Source organism: Acanthopagrus latus, chromosome 4 (assembly GCF_904848185.1).
Source record: "Acanthopagrus latus isolate v.2019 chromosome 4, fAcaLat1.1, whole genome shotgun sequence".
NCBI lineage: Eukaryota > Metazoa > Chordata > Actinopteri > Spariformes > Sparidae > Acanthopagrus > Acanthopagrus latus.
Genome location: NC_051042.1, coordinates 14,728,730 through 14,746,026, shown reverse-complemented (window position 1 = coordinate 14,746,026; position 17,297 = coordinate 14,728,730). Strand labels below are relative to the sequence as shown.

Genomic DNA, 17,297 nt, shown 5'->3' with positions numbered 1-17,297 from the left:
ATGTAGCCAATGAAACCAACGCCTACGACTGATAATGCATTAAACATCAACAGTTAAAAAAATATAATATCCCTAAAATGTATAAAGTTATAAAGGGGTTAGGTTGTTGTTCTGCATGAGCACTTTTTAATTTTATACAACTTGCTGTTCACATCTATGTTGATTAAATCACATTTTGAATGCAGGAGCAGATTATTTATTAAATGCTCATTTTGACACACTGATCCACAGTTTCAGGATGCAGCTCCGCCCATCTCTCTGCCCCTCATGTGCCTTCACTGTGTTTCAGTCTTGAGAACAGATCAGGTCCACCTCTGTCTTCCTCTCAGGGGTCGAAGGTTAAATCAATTCAACCTGCTCTCTCTATCTGCTCCTGCTGTGACAAAGCCATCAGGTCACTTCCTGTACATGGGACAAATGTCCAGCGCTCTGTCCCGGGGCTTCACCTGATGGCCGGGGTCTGGCCCGGTCATCAGCTGCCTCTGACGTCAGGATGTTTTTACACTCCTCCTCCTGCTCCTGCATGTAAATCAGAGAGAAGCTGCCGTCCGGTTCAAAGACACAGCGACAAAAGGGGCAGTGACTGAAGTGCTGACGGTGCTGACATGTTTTATGAACTTCTGAGCTGAGGGACTAATCAGCATGTCAAAGTCAAAATCTGGGGGCTTTTTTTTTATGTTTTTCTTCTGGTAAAATTTTAATAGATATTAAGGCCAGGAAGGACTTTTCCTTGAACCCTAAGAGACAAGCTAGTAACAAAGCTAAAAATCATCCTCAACAATGAATCAATCATTCAGCAGTTGCAGACTAACTGATAATTCAAGGTTACATTTCAGCATTATTCTTTCATTGATTTACCAATTAACTATGTATGATAACATATGGTAAAAATTTATTGCAGTATTTTCTTCTTTTTTTTCAATTAAGGAAGTCAGATGAAAATCAACAAACATGACCGACATGTTAACTAATCTAAAGGTTTTGGTTTCAATTTAAATTATTTTTTACTCTTTTGTGTTTTGCGGATAAAGTGTATCAATTAAATCATAATTGAATTTAGTTTTATTGCCAAGACGGTTTTTAAATACAAAGATTTTGTGGTGATAATTTGATGAATAATGGTAAACAGTAAGAGAAAAAAAGTCAAGAATAGTGCATATAAATAATGACTATGAATCAGAAATAGAAAATAGAAAATGTTTTTAGAAAAATAAGAAAGAGGAGTTCAAGTGTTGGAAACGAGGATGATGGAATGTGCAAATGTTCACAGTATGAAGTGTAGAGAATATGAGTAACGTGAAAAGAAAGAAAACTGTATTCCTCTCATTCCCAGTCGGATGAAGTAGTTCCTTCTGAAAGACATTTTCTTCCTTCAAAAAGTCAAATTTCACACGTCATCATGTTGGGTGGCAGGTTGCCGGTGATAACCTGCAAGTGATTTGTTGATTTTCTTGTTCATCAACCACACAAATAATAAAACAGTTAGAGTGGTAAACAACACAACTATGTCTCCGCCAAATTCAGCGAGGTTTGCTTTCTCATGTCAGAATACCTGGAGCATAGGAAACACATATTAATTCCAGTTACTGCACCATGTTACTGTACAGTCACTTTTATTCTGTGCACAATGGCAGCAGAATGGAAAATAGTATGATGGGGAGAAGTACAGCAGAGCCTCAGGGCAGCGGCATGTGGAGGTTTAACCTGAAATATACAACAGCAAAAAGAAATGGAAACCAATGGCTACACGGGACAGGGTTAAAATAAATCTCAGTGTCTCAAACCACAGAGCATGCAGTTTAAAGAATTAACTAATTCATTTTGATAAAAAATGTCTGGAAGCCAACATACACTTGGGAAAAAATGTAAGAAAATCAAAAACAGTGCATGATGATTGGCTACAACGTAAAGTTAATGACATTTGGTGTAAATAAACAAAAGAAACATGCCGAAACACGGTATGGTCCTTTAATCTTTTACATATGATAATATAATCAGAAAGGTACACAATACAGCAGCTGATTTTTGTGTGTGTGTGTGTGTGTGTGTGTGTGTGTGTGTGTGTGTGTGTGTGTGTGTGTGTGCGCGTGTGTGTTTGTTTGTGTGTGTGTGTGTGTGTGTGTGTGTGTGTGTGTGTGTGTGTGTGTGTGTGTGTGTGTGTGCAGCTGCTCTGGGCTTGTCATTCTGTCAGTCACTTTCCAACAATTTCACTGGGAGCCGTCACCCACAATGCACTTCTCTGTGGCTGTCATTTTGAGGGCCAGCGCGAGCCTGGTTTTAGTCGGGTGGTGACGGGCGTCCCTGTTGTTGGGCGGGTTGGCAGTGTTAGCGCTGTCGCCTCACAGCAAGACGGTCACGGGTTCGAGACCCGGCTGGAGCTTCTCTCCCCGGGCTGCGTTGGGTTCTCTCCGGGCGCTCGGCCGCCCTCCCACAATCCAAAAGCTTGCACGTGAGGTTAATTGCCCGTCTAAATCCTTCTTTCTATACCACTGTAATAAAACAATGAATACTACGGTAATGATGCTACATATTGTTCTATTTTATTCCAGCTTGACTTCTTCTTTTCCTCAGTTTTTGAGGCAGGTCAGAGCTGGAACGTTGTCGGTCGGCAAAATGAATACAAACACTCAGCTCTTTAATGGTGTGGGGGTGTGAAGTTTGAGGGGGTTGCAGCTGTTGCAGCGGGATTACAAGGACGAGATGACCCTCCATAACCCCCGAGACCTCCATCCACAACACATCAACACCTAACCAAACCCTTTAAGCAGCACACACAAAAAAAATTAAACGTGTGAATGGGTATCACTGTAACCGCACTTCACTGAATGCGGGGGCGGGGTGTTTAAATGTGTTCTGTCTTATCAGGTGAGGCTGCAGTCAGTCAAAAGCACACTTGGATTGTATTTCAATGTTTAAAAACTCTTTGAGATTAGATGAGTGGTTTTCTGGAACCAAACGGTCGGATGTCGTGTTGCAAAGAACAAAAACAGCAACATGACTTCATCCACGAAATTCACGAGCCGTGCGCTGCAGCTGTGCGAGCGTGATTTAAACCATCGTGCCCCACATACTAGGTTTCTTTGATGCCAGTCTGGCTCCCGGCAGTTACATGTTTGGTGACATCAGCGGGCGCTTTAGGCCGCGGTCCAGCCGGTCGGACGTCAGCAGTTGTACAACGCGATCAGATGATCGCCCTGTGCCCTTCTCATCCCTCGGCGCGGGCTTGCAGGAGAGACGTCGGCCAACTCTCAGCCACACATTCTCCCGTTGGCTTTGTTTGCCCTGCCACGCACTAACTCTCCTGTCATTAAAGATCCCGCGGCAGTAAACAGTTCTCCCACCATTCCTCATCACCTCACCTCACCTCACACACCTGTTAACACTTTTCCCATCAGCCCTGTTAGGGTTAGGAAAAGATCATGTCCTCGCTTAACTGGTCCTGTTGCCACACAAACCCAGCTGAAAATGGGCAGGATCTTTTAGACTGTCTGGTTGTTTTGTGCTTTCAAATGTTGCTATGACGCGTACTGCAAAAATGCAGATGTGACGCATGAAACGTACAAATGTAACAAATTCATGGTTTGCACGATGCCAACATTTTTATCCTGGCGAGAAGACAGGCAGTGTAACCTGCAGTTTAAACTTCAATCAACACGCCTACGTGAGGTGTTTCACAGCTCAGCCCTGTTCCTGACATCACTTCGCCATCTGAGCTTTGTGTGATCTCCTCGTCTGGCCTCTCCAGCTCATTGGGTGTATAAACTGTGGTGGCCTGGTTTACATATTTGCTAAAAGTCCCTGGATTTTCTGGGTTCATTGGCTTTTCGGGCTCAATATCATTTTCTCGTCTGCCCGTGCCAACGTGCCGCAGCCGTGCGTCCAGACCAGCCAGCCAGTCTGGAGTCTAAGCAGGCTGTGTAACACCAATACGAGAGGAGGAGCGGATTTACTGCTCTTGCTTCCTCTGGATATCCATCCTCACACATCTGGTTTAGCAGTTGATTGATACTGGACACTGGAGTCTCTGAAATTGAAGAGGCAACTGCAATGTTTTTATATGGTTTCAATGATCCCAAATGCTGCTCAAGAGTCCACACACCAAAGAGTGAAGTCTGAATAAAGATTTCAGCATGTTTCAGCGTCGACTGTTTGACCGCTTCCGGTAGAAGAGTCTGATGAACATAATCTAAAAAAATCAAAGCATTAACAAATCTCAGCAACAGACAGGTGTGTCGGGTCTCTCTCAGTAACTTCGCTCTTATCTAATAAACAGAGCGAACCATGTTTAGTTTTTCCAAAGGAAATATTTATTGAAAATGCAAATGTACACTTGTATGATACAAATCCTCTTTAACTGGACTATCCAGGTGGGTCTGTTTGACATCGACAAACACATTACAGAATTTGGTCCACAGAGAAACGTACATCTATAACGCAACACCATGATCTCCGCATTATTCTGCTGCTGGGAATAAAACCAAATCAAAGTTTTGGATCCTGTCAGTTTTGTTTGATGTCTAGTTGGATTGAATGCTTCTCTTCAGGTCGTGAACGGCTGTGCTCTATCAAACTCCAATAAATAAATAAAGTGCTCCACGTACAGCTGGATTCAAATCAGTTAATACACCTCACTAGTGTTGATTATATGAAGAATATTTCACATCACTGAATATACAGTTTATTGTTGTCTTTCTAGAAGTGAAATATCTAAGAATTTGATTTTGCAAATCATTTTAAGAAATTATGAAACTGAGTTATTTACAAAAAACAAAGACCAAAGAAGGATTTCTGGGTAAAATATTCATTTCAAAAGGATGATGGTGATATTTCCTGATGGCCTGTTTACGAACGTTTCAATATATATTTTAAAATCTTTTACTTTTCAGCACAGAAGCGCAGAGAAACAGTTTCCCGCTCACACACAAAACAGCAACTTACTTTTTCGTTCTCTGGACTCTGGCTGGCAGGGAGGTGGCAGAGCAGCAGCGCAGTTAAGCAGCGTGTTTTTAAAAATGGTCATCCATCATTTTGATCGATTATAGCACTTAGTTATCAGAACAGTATTTAAAGATCCGAAACAACTTTAGTAAATATGCCTCAGACTTGTCTACACAACTTGGGAAAAAAACAGGACAAAAACAGGAAGTGAGCAAAATGTTGATACCAAAATGTGGTAAATCAGTGATTCCAAAGAACTTAGACTGATGTGGTTCTTCCCACTTTTTGTGTTGCATTCATTAGTTCATATCTAAAACAAATGGAACAGTTATCAGTTTTAACATTAGATGTCTTCTTTGTGATGTATTTAGCAAAATATACCTAACATTTTATCCCTCTAATAATTTATTTTTACAATACATAGTGATATGGGGATCAACTAAATTATATAACCTATTCTTGACAAAGTGTAACTTGAGACTTTTGTGACCTTCTGTTATATTGTATTAATTATTTCATATCTCGTTTCATTCGATCACATTAACATTACATCAGAGAAAAAAATACTACTGAGATTGTTCATCATTTGTCTATAAAACCTGATTATTTTAGAGAGAAGAGAACAGGCTGATGTGAAATTTGATCCTTTCTGTTGAGTGATTCAAGTATTTTAACAAAAACAGTCTAAACACTGAAACAGACTTTGCTCGGTGGAATCATTCCTACTGTTCATTCTGACAGTGAAGAAACTTCCACTTTGAATAACGAAGGAAGTTTATCTGAAAGTTTTAAGAATGAAATGTGTTCTTTTTGTTTCTGTCTGTTCACTGCAACACAGCATGAAACACTGTATGGGGAACAGAAAGAGGGAAATTTGTGCAAAAAAAACTATATAAGCATATATAATTGCACCAAACGGTGGATATTTTCCCCTCCTCCCTTAACAACAGGAATAAAAACTGCAAGAAAAAACTGTTTCACTGTACATAACTTGTAATAACATGTACATTAATTTTATGTAATAAAAGATGTTTCTGTTATGCATTTATCTATTTGTTTATTTTCTTTATGTTGTTTTGTTTTTCTTTGGGTCTTCGGTTCTTCTTCATACATCTTCAATCCATGAATTTCATATGTAGAGTTATAAAAAATATCATGAAGGTGTTTACTTACTAAACTGTGGAATGTGTGAATGTATGAAAAACAAAAAGATGCCAATGTCAAAATCACAATTCTCTGAAATGACATGTATATATGTACATCAATAAAACTCATCGTGTGGTGTCAAGCGGGCCACACTTGTTTTTGTTGCACCCCATTTGCTTCACTGTGAAGGGGAAAATCAGATGTCAAAGGTCACCTTACGGCCTCCTATAGACTGATGCTGCCTGCGGAGGAGTAAGACCTGTCTCGCTGCTCTGCAGTACCTCCTCCCTGCCAGCAGAGGCACCTGGGCAACTAACTGATAAAAGTCATTCAGCCCTGGAAATCACAGCTCAGTGCTTCACTCTCCCAGCATCCTACAGCAACATGGCTGTGGTTTCTTCTCCCTCTTCTTCTATCTCTTGTGGTTTTAGAGGATGTAGATCTGAATACTGTGTGTGTGTGTGTGTGTGTGTGTGTGTGTGTGTGTGCGTGCGTGTGCGTGTATGTGTTTAGGACCACTGGCAGGAGCAGTCGGTGGGCTCCTGGATGGTGTAGCTGACCCAGGTGGCATTACCGCTGCAGTAGAGCTGCACAGAGCGCCGCTGCAGCCCCGTCTCCCTGCAGCACTTGCAGAAGCGAGCGTACGTGTTGATGTTGTAGTTGTAGATGCTTGCAGACGGACACTTCCCGTCACATGACACGATGTTCACCTGCAGGACACAGAGAGATGGTACAGAGCCAGTAAGTGGAGGTAATTCTAATTATTCCACCACAACATCAGATTTTTAGACATTCTTGTTGCTCTTCGTTAAAAAGTTCAGGTGCTTCAAACGGCACCGGCAGCACTTCGCAACAGACACTAAACATACCGGTCTGTTGCTGCGACAGTCGTTCTTCCTGATGGTCATCCTCACCGTCACCTTCTGGCATGACTTCCCATCTTCTTTGCCTGTTCACACGACAACAAACAAAATCAGTCGGAACAAAGTTGACACGAGAAACTAAAGACAAATCATCTGACCTGCTGCACGTAGAGGATAACAAAGAGCAAACACCAAGAGGAAGTAGATGTCAGAGAACAAAGAGTCCTGGGAAGCACAGAGCTTGTAGATCATGCGCAAGCTGTCAAGCAGTTTTAGCAGATGGATGAGTTGGAAAAAAGAAAGGAGGAAATACAGCCGAGAGATCGTATAAATGCTTTATAGTTTAAAAGCAAAGGAGGAAGCTTCCCAGACAGTGGTAAGGGATACAAAATTAAAAATAAATACATATAAAAACTGATGATGTGTTCCTTCATGCATTTATCCTGTACACAAAATGACTATACATAAATGTTTTTAAATATTTGAATCTTTCAAAATGGGTAAATAAATTAGATAAAATTAAAAAAATACAGTTTCCACAAACATGCTCCACCTTTGTGCCATGTGGCAAAAAAACCCAAATAAACAAACAAACAAACAAAAATATTAGCATGAACCTGAAGCTGCTGTGTGTGGCGCTTCTGGAGAGGTTCTATTATGTTTTATCATGTTTTTCCATCTGTTTTTTTTTTTTTACTACTTTCACCATCAACCATCATCAGAAGTTCCGTGTTTACACTACTGCAACCATTCATTATCACCAATGGTAAATTCATTGTAAAAGCTGTTTACATGAAGAGATCTATGTCACTACAGTCTGTAAGATAAGTAATAAATCATAAAATCATTGATCTCCTGTGAGGCTTAGATCAAATCTGAAACGTGGTAAAATCAAATCTGAACATGATGAGTAGAATAAATTATTTACATAATGTCAGAATCATTTTCAACATTTGTTAGGAACAACTGCAGGTTCCAGTTTGCCCGCAACCATCCGTACATTTCTGTCTTGTTTATCATTAAACACTGCTGAGAACAGAGCAAACTGGAGTAAATGAGCACAAACATTTTGCAAACATTTTTGAAATATTAGTTTCAACAGTGTTATATATATATATATATATATATATATATATATATAGATAGATAGATAGATAGATAGATAGATATAGATATAGATATAGATATATAGATATAGATATAGATATATAGATATATAGATATATAGATATAGATATAGATACATCTTACATACACAAGGTAAAATTTCTCGATCAGTTTGGTATCACTTTCCTATAGAGCTCTCGCTCATGGCACAAGATGCACCTGTTCTGTTGTTTTGATTTATTTAAACTGCTCAGTGTTTTATCAGGTTTTCTCCAAAGAGTAGCTGTAGTCTGCCATTAAGCATGACAAAACCAAAAAGAACATTAAGCATGATAACTGAATGTTTCTTACTGAAATGCTCCTCACAAGTTTCTCAAGTTTATGTCCAGATACTTTCATCCTCTGTGCTGATAAACCAGTGAGTTTCATGTCAAACAAAATTCAAGAAGAAGACTCTACTTTCAACTGTAATTCAATAATAATAACTTCTCTATTACTTGAGTTTTTCAAAATGCAAAAAATACATAATGCATCGACAAGTTTGCTCTGATGACTATTTGATGGTAAGATGCCACACACAGCAGCTTCAGTTTCCCACACAGCTCCCCCTGGTGGCGGAGCAGCACCGCAGCTGTGGTGCAGCAGCATGCAGATCTTCTACAGCAGCTACGTGTTTAGGGAAAAGACCCCACATCATGATCTACTGACACATGCAGACGTCTAAGCCCGACTACTGGGCTACTACCAACAGTACATTGTTGGCAATCAACAATGCACTGCCCAGACAGTGCTAAATGGGGAAAGAGTTTAGCTGTCGTGTACATGTACGTGATCCACAGGGAGGGACGGGGGTAAATACTGTCCTCTCAAGTGTGACGTCATTTTTGGCCTACATTCAGGATTGGGTCCCCGCCTCCTTTACAGGTGTAAAATGACATCATTACATCTTCTTCTTTTAAGTTAAAAACTTGAGGTATCATGAGCAAAATTCAAAATTTAACAGCTACATTAAGTGAACAGGATGCAACATCTGTACCACAAGTGTTATAAATGTACATGTTTGTGAATTCAGTGGCATGTTTTGGCTTTGTTGCATCCAATTTCTTCTGATTTGTTTTTCAGAGAGACCTGAAATGAGACAGCAGTTGAGAGGACTTGTTCTGCCGAGAGGAACAGTTTGCAGTCAGACTGCCTGTGTGTTTTGAAATGTATTCTTTTTTGGAGGGAGTACATTGTTGAATATCAACAATGGCACTGACAAGCCTTGTTGTTTTGTGTACCTCGTTCACAGTTTGTGTTAACTGTGGGAGTCAGGGGGCTAACAGGGAAAGGGAACAGAGGGAATCCAGTACCTGGTGGGATTGGTACATGATGGTAAGCTGCAGCACATAAACCACAAACCCACTTGCATGTGATCAGATGCTTTTCAGTGACACCTTGGATGAGTGATTTGTTGCCATTTTTACTGACAATTCTGAATTCACTGAAAAGCACGCTGACAGATGAATCTAATTTGAATAAACAGCAGACAAATGTCAAGGAAACCAACAGCTGGGATCCAATTCAGACGAGACTTTTGGACTGAAACGGACAAACTGAAGGGCAAACATGTTGGAAACATGTTGAGCGGCAGGTGAAGGCGCTCTTCAGTGTCAGCTGCAGCCTACAGCTCTACACTAACTACAGAACTGCTGCTATGCTCAGATCAGATACTCACACGTCTTACAGCATCCCTCCATGTAACTTACGACAGTTCCACCGATCTGAGTACAGATAAGAGTCAAAATGTTAAGACAGAAGTAAAGAAAGTTTCCTTTTCTGTGACAACCCTCTGCCTTTGCATCAGATTTTTAGCAGTACGGTTTTTGAGCGCCGACATTCTTTGGTTGGAATCCCTGATGGTCCGTATTTGCACAAATACAAAGTTAAACTGCCACAAAATACAGAAATCTCTCAAACAACACTGACAGACGACGCCAGGGAAGTTTTTGATTTCCTCCATCTTCTACTGATTGAATACATCTTGCCAACCTGAATCTGGACTGCCTGTCAATCATCTGAGCACACACATTATTGTTCATTCATGAATCATAATTTTTCATTTCTACATGCTCCGCTAACTTTGAGAATCCCAGTCTATTGGAAACAAATGGAATGGTCCTATGAACATCATACAATTATGAGAAGTGGCGTGTATAAGTAAATTAAAGTTCTGCCTCTTTTGAATAAGAGTATTTAGAGATATTTAAAAAAAAGTCCAGTCCAATAACATGTAGAAGCATATGACAGATTATGGGGTGAATGCAGGAAAACAATAATAAATGCATCTTTCACCTTTAATCTGTTTTTACACAATCAAATGAATGACGGTATTAACTCAAACCGTTACGAAACATTAATTTTATCACAATATAAATGTCATAGAAAAACATAATTGTTCTGTTATTTTGTGTTTGCTAATTATAATTATATAATATAATAATATTAATATAATATTTTTCTGTATGTAAATATAGTCACCATCAAAACAAGGAAGAGAATAATTGTTTAAAAGAAATTTAATTTGATCTTTAAGATATATTTTCTACCCAAACTCGGCTACATACACTTAATATATATATGAGTCTTTCTGTGAAAGTGTGTGTTGCTGCATGCTGACCTTCATACACTCTGTTTCGTTGAACGGTGGGCAGCTGAAGGTGTAAGAGATGAGCGTGGGTCCAGATAGAGTGTCTGTGCAGTCAAACTTCATGCAGTTTGATACCCAGGACTTCCCCGGCTGAGAACACACGAGCAGCGTCAATAACAGCAGTCGCTGAACAACAGGAGCTACGATGGAAACCTGATAGCTAAACTGGCTCAGGCTCAGTTACTAACTTGTTGGAGCGTTGAGCCAAAAATCGCTACAACTGAGCACATTATCTGACGATGGAGACTGTGTGGTATAATTTGAAAACTTTGGAAAAGCTGCAATTGTGATATTTCCTTTGTCAAACCAATTTCTTTAAATATTTCAAGGTGCACTTTTTACTGGTGATACAAGTTATGTGATACATTCAAAATATCAAGGGTTACTGTTCATAAACATTTAATGTATAATCATCCTACCTTATAGAGAACTGTTGTCCCGTTCTCGTGTTCGTAGAGGCAGGAAATATTCTTACACACACCGCAGCAGGTAGACTGATCCTTCGGAGGGACGTAGATCTGATTCTGAAACACAGAAACAGTCCCGGTTAGTTTTGTGAAACAATGAAAAACATTTTAAATCAGACAAACGAAGATTTTTTTCAGCAAGAAAAGGAGAGAAGATGGTTAAGCTCTAATTACTGTAGAAATGTGTGTGTTTCTTTTTGCAGAACTGTTTTCCTGATATGTTGCTCTGACTGCCCTGACTGACTGATTAAAACGTGACATCATGGTAGGGTGACCAATAGATTTTTTTGATTATTTTGTGACAAATATTCACTTTTCAGACATCAGAAGTGGTGACTTTGTGATACCTATGTCTGACTGATCTAATCAACCACTAATCTATTTATAAAATAGTTTCCAATTAAATGTTCTGTCGATCGGCTATAAAATAAATTCAACTGTTTCAGCTCTACTTGAGATAATCAATCATGCACCATCCTCTGTTTGAATGGTAAAATAGTTATCGTCGTCACAGCAGGTGAGCCTTTACCTGTGTATCTGGGAGGATTGGCTTCTTCTTTTCTAAGGTCAGGTATTTTTAAAGGAAAAGGAAGAAGGAGGAAAAGAAGAAGAGGAGGAATGAGTTCAAGATGAGGAACAAGTACAGGAAAAAAGTAGACTTCGTTCTCCCTGTCTGAGTGTACTGGTGTGCGTGCTGTGGTCTTACTGGTTGGCAGTGGGCGGAGCAGTTGATGCTGCTGGTGCGGAGCAGGTGGAAGCCGCTCGCCGGGTCGAGGCTGCGGCTGCACTGCCTGCTGTGACACAAGCCGTCGTCATCGTGTTCCACCAGCGTCTGTCCCGGCCGCAACACACCTCGCTCGCCTAACACACACACCGCCTCGCGCACTGAACACACACACACAGAAAGGTCAGTGTGCTCAAGCTTGTAGTTTCTGATGGCAACTGGCAAAATTTGATCAATGTCTTGTTTAATCGAGATGATTTCCTGCGTTGCTTTCAATGTCATTTGTTATTTTACTTTTAAATTATTTGAATTGTACATACTCTTCCTATATGATGCAAGCCTATTTATTAATTTGTTTATTTAATTGTGAATTAATGCCCACTGTCTGATTTCCATGTCCAAATCAAGTTCATATGATTGCTGTTATGAGACAAAATGTGAAGTAGCTGTTGCAGGAAGTGGAGTATTTTCTAAATCACTCGTCTCTGTTGCTCCATCTTGAATTTGAACCAGCAGGACTCACCACACTTGTATCTTTTGCAGGCACACTGATTCTGTGGGTCGGACAGGAAGGCCCGGTCCAGCTGAGCAGCCTCTCCCTGCAGAACACAACAAGAACCGAGCCAGTGTCACAAAGAGAAGACACAGGGAACCAGGGAAACATTTAAGCAGAAAAAGAAGAGAGAATTCGATTAAAACAAACACACAGAACCAATGGTAAAGAAAAAAAAGACACAGTTTGTATGATCCATAGATTCAGTTATATGCTACATATAGTGTCTTGTAGTTTGTCCATTTTAAAACATTTTAAAACATCTCTTAGCTGGGTCATGATGACCTACTAATGTTAAATCATGACACATACACACATCAGGTGAAATACATCATTGGATGTCCAAAACAAATAGAAAGAGTTATGACGTACCAGGCCACATTTTGGGGAAGCGATCTTTTCACAGGAACACTCTGAAAAGAAAATACATGTATCATCTTCACAGCTCAGCTGTAGCTTTAAGCAAATTAAGAAAAGACTTGGTGTCATCAAAGCCCTGAAGTGCCAAAAAGACAGCCAAAATTAAACTTATTTCTTGCTGAAGTGAATCTCAGTCTCATATTTTTTAGTGATGCCTTTAATTAAGTGTAAAAATCAAAATGTTAAAATGTTTCTGCTGGATTGATTTTTTGAATCGTACCACATGTTTGGTTGGGACAGCAGCGACCCGGACTTGATACAGACATCACCGACATCCCAACAGGACAACCGAGCTGGGGACACCTGTAGGGCTCACACACTGCACACACAAACAGACACACACACACAGTCATTTATGTATCCATGGCTGTGTAAAAATACAGAAAGGGGAAATAATAAAATGAAAAAGTGTGAGTTCACTGACCACATTGGTAGGTGGGGCAGCAGCGATCTGTGGTGTTACTGTCCACCGTCAGCACCTCGCCGTCCACACAGAGAGGAGGCGACTCCCGACAGGACGAACATACTGCAGAGAGCACACATCATTCATTCATCACATTCATTCTGGTTAAATGTGACACAGAAAATAAAAGTTAAATCAGTGGTTTCTTTTTTTACTGACTGCAGATGTGTGCGAGACAGCAGCTGCCATCAGCTCTGGTGGCGATCAGAGTCTGGTCGTCTCTGCAGGAGGGAACGTCTGATTCACAGAGGTCAGGATCACACTCTGTAACGCAGAAACATTAAAGGGCTAGTTGCACATTTAGGAAACATGCTACTAAGATGTACCACTGTCACTGCATATTTATAACAGTAAGCCATGAGGTAGTTATCTTATCTATACAGACTATCATTACCCCTCATTAATACATTATTTGTCTTACATAAACCAAGTATAAAAACTAGAAGCTGTTTTAAGGTTTGGTGGTAACAAACAATTTCTTGGCCAGATGCAGTGACTTCCTGTTGTCACTGTGAGGCAACTCGCAGAGACTCTGACTATGACCTGCAAATGTGAGGCACAAAATCTCCAGTAAAGAGAAAACCTTTCATTTTTACATTTAAGTCTTTGTTTGTAATGAACATGAGATAATAACTGATTCAGTGCATTTGAGATGTTTAATGTTTTTTTTACATTATTTTGAAGCTGTATATCTAAGATTTAAGATTGCACTAGTAGTCACTGTGACAGTTAGTAAACTCTACTGGCGGCAATAAAACATAAAGTATCTGTGTTTGTACCAGTTGATGATTATTTAAATTTTATTGTACGAAGATAATTTAAATACAGGGCAATCACACTATTGGTCAAAGAGGAAACTCACCACACACATAGTCGGGACAGCAGGAGTCCTGTCTGTAGTACGACACCAGCTTCTCCCCATATTTACACTCAGGAGGCAGCAGGTCACACAAGCTCTGGTTACACACTGCAGAGTCAGAAGTTACATCATCACATTTCTCAAATGTTTCTCAAATATGAAACGAGCCTCAGAATTGACCAGTGAGGCTACTTGATTTAAACTAAAACTCGTAGCCTCACCGCAGACTCTCTGTGGGCAGCAGCTGGTGTCGTCAGCCAGGCTGATGATCACTTCCCCAACTCGATGGCACACTGGCTCCACAATGTTGGAGCAGTTGTACTCCACTGGGACGATGGTGTCGTTGTCACAGCGGTACATGCAGCAGGCGTCCTTCGAGGCTTTCCAAACCTCGCCGTGTGCACGAGGAGCACCAGAGCTGTCAGTGCAAGCTGCAGAAACACACACTCAGGGTCTAGAGCGTTGCTAATGAGCTCAGAGCACTGAAGCAAAAGTCTACTAGTCCATCTTTAGAAAATGAAAAGCACTCATCAACAAGAGTGCTAATAAATGTATTACAGTTGCAGTTAAACTGGCATCTTACCACACTTCTCAGGTGAGATGCAGAGGGCGGAGTACGGCCGGTGGAGGAGCGTTCCCTCAGGGCACACGCAGCCCTCCGTCAGGCCTGAGCACTGATCCGGGTCAGAGTCGAAGTCGTGGTTGGGGCAGGACTGAGAGGTGCAGGCCGGCAGACAGGCCTGATACCGCAGAGTGTCGGGACACACAAAGGCTGGAGGAGGAGACACAAACAGGTCAGTATCTCAAACACACAACTGGACTTCAGTGGGGGTGGACGGCAGGTTTGTGGGACCTTGAGATATTTATCATGTACACTTCCAGCCTAAGAAACCTGAACAGTCCGATAAAGCTGTTTAATCAGATCTTGTGACTGCAGTGTTTGGGTTGTTCCCCGATAGATTCTGTTTCAAAAGCTGCTGCTTTGTTCTGCTTGAATTAAATCTTGCAATGGCCAACAGAAAACTTACGGCAGTAATCTGGACTCCTCCACTCAATGCAGATGTTGAATTTGTGACAAGACGCCACGTAGGCAGCCAGCGCCACACACTGGTTGTTGACGTACTCTTCATCTCGTACCCAAACCTCACAGAATGTGTTCGGTGGGACCTTGAAACACAGAAAAAATCAAATACATCCCATCAGATGCTATTGATAATTACTAAGATACGTTTAGCCAGAATACAGATTTTGCTATCATTAGCAGTTCTTCACCCCTGGCATTTCATGTTAGCCCCAATAGAATTAGTGTACCTCTTTTGATTTACTTCAAACATGTATTTCACTGAAGAGAAGTAAGACAATAATAATGGCAGAAGAAGGCTGACATATTTAATACATCAGCAATGTAATACAGCATATACACATTAAATTTCTTTAAGCAACTACCTGAACAGCAGCCTTTCTGGGTTTAGTTCAGGTTAAAAAATCTATCTACTGGCCCCTGTGTGAGCAAAGGAACCTGGAAATGAGTTCACAGACAGGTTAACGTACGAAGGCGTGGCAGGGAGTGAAGGCAGGCTTCTGCAGCATGACCAGGCAGGTGGAGCAGTCGCTCGTGGAGCAGTTGCGCTCTCTACGGCGGCTGTGGCTGATGTAGCTGGTGGTGTTGGGAACCTGCCAGCTGTCGATGAAAATAGCTGGATCCTCACTCACGCCCACTGTGGTGCCATTGGCCAAAGTCAGGTCATTTGTTGGGTCTCCGTCACAGAATCCTAACGGTTCACAAAAACATTACATTTCCTTCAGACATCACAAATGTATCCCTGAATGTCGCAAATGGATCTTGCAGCCATAGCAGTTGCTGTAACTTCTTAAATCAGTGAAGTTTAACTACTTTCAATGTGGAAACGTTAATCTTTCATATAACTGACAAAATGTACACGACAAAGAGTGGTTTTGCAACTGTTGTATTTTAGTGATTTAAAGAGAACTAATACAATGACATGTGTGGCTAAAGTACCAACTGCAGGAGTAGGAGGTACTCTTACCACAGAGGCCCTTGGTGGGGAGCTTGGTGCGGGAGCTGTCGGTGTCGATCACCATCATGCCGGTACTGTGGTACCACTGCAGCTTAAGACCAGCCGGGCTGCGGATCAGGTACATGTTGCCTGTGTCGTAGATCTCAAATCCAAACTTTTTGAATCGAGGCTTAGCGTACCGTGAATTTACATAGAGCTGAAAGAAAACGAAAAAGTGCACATTATCAGATTTGAACAGATTTTATTAGTGTTAGAAAGCAATTTTGAGCTGTAATCTGCAAATCAAATATCAGGATGAGATGGGAGTGCTTCCTACCCTCCTCTGCAACCTGTTGATGATGATGTGATTGGAGTTGTGGGTGATGTTGAGTGCCACCAGACACAGGTTGGTGAAGTTCCAGAGGAGCTTTGGAAAGAAGAAGAAAAAGAAATTCACATTGAAATAAGTAACAAATCAAATTGTTGACTTATATTCAAATCCCAATCAAGTGAGTCTATCATCTGGCTTACTGGTGACTCAGAGTTAGCTGGACACTCTTGAACCAGGACACTGACGGTCTCATTGGGCAGTTGGGTCACTATGTATGAGGCAGCTTTGTAGACTGCAACGCTGTTCCCATCAAATGTGATCACATTTAGATCTGGAAACATCGAGCAGCGACCTGGAACACAGGAGAGACAGCAATGAAAACTTGAGAGTAGAGTTTGAATGTCAATGTGAGCAATCTTTTATTTCAAGACACAAGTTCTGAAAATTAAAAAAATGGACCACAATATATTTTTTTATGTGTGTCTATTTTCCTCACATGGACAGTCCCACTTCGGGCAGCACTTGTCTCCATTGACCAGGATGGCAAAGCCAAGCAGGCCGCAGTTGGGAGGGTCTGCAGTGAAGGGACAGCTCTGTGATTTGTTGAACAGGACGAGCTGGCCATTGACACAGATGTACTTTGTGCACTCATCGACTATCTCTGCATACGGAGGCTGGGGGGAAACAAAACAAAGAATGAAAACCCAAAAGTCACACGT

General features: G+C 41.0%; 1 protein-coding gene across 1 annotated transcript in view; it reads right to left on the bottom strand.

The window, feature by feature from the left end:
- Positions 1-4,358: 4,358 nt before the first annotated feature.
- The window catches only part of otog (otogelin), a 50,835-nt gene continuing 37,896 nt past the window's right edge, over positions 4,359-17,297 (bottom strand). The window contains exons 37-57 of the mRNA XM_037096809.1: positions 17,075-17,252; positions 16,779-16,930; positions 16,585-16,674; positions 16,278-16,464; positions 15,781-16,001; positions 15,258-15,396; positions 14,813-15,001; positions 14,451-14,660; positions 14,233-14,337; positions 13,530-13,634; positions 13,332-13,433; positions 13,128-13,226; positions 12,860-12,900; positions 12,458-12,533; positions 11,917-12,095; positions 11,163-11,267; positions 10,714-10,833; positions 9,772-9,817; positions 9,335-9,406; positions 6,954-7,033; positions 4,359-6,794 (exon numbers count right to left, since the gene is read on the bottom strand). Coding sequence (XP_036952704.1) covers positions 6,594-6,794; positions 6,954-7,033; positions 9,335-9,406; positions 9,772-9,817; positions 10,714-10,833; positions 11,163-11,267; positions 11,917-12,095; positions 12,458-12,533; positions 12,860-12,900; positions 13,128-13,226; positions 13,332-13,433; positions 13,530-13,634; positions 14,233-14,337; positions 14,451-14,660; positions 14,813-15,001; positions 15,258-15,396; positions 15,781-16,001; positions 16,278-16,464; positions 16,585-16,674; positions 16,779-16,930; positions 17,075-17,252 — 2,697 coding nt within the window. The 3' untranslated portion in view covers positions 4,359-6,593. The remainder of the gene's footprint in view (positions 6,795-6,953; positions 7,034-9,334; positions 9,407-9,771; positions 9,818-10,713; positions 10,834-11,162; positions 11,268-11,916; positions 12,096-12,457; positions 12,534-12,859; positions 12,901-13,127; positions 13,227-13,331; positions 13,434-13,529; positions 13,635-14,232; positions 14,338-14,450; positions 14,661-14,812; positions 15,002-15,257; positions 15,397-15,780; positions 16,002-16,277; positions 16,465-16,584; positions 16,675-16,778; positions 16,931-17,074; positions 17,253-17,297) is intronic.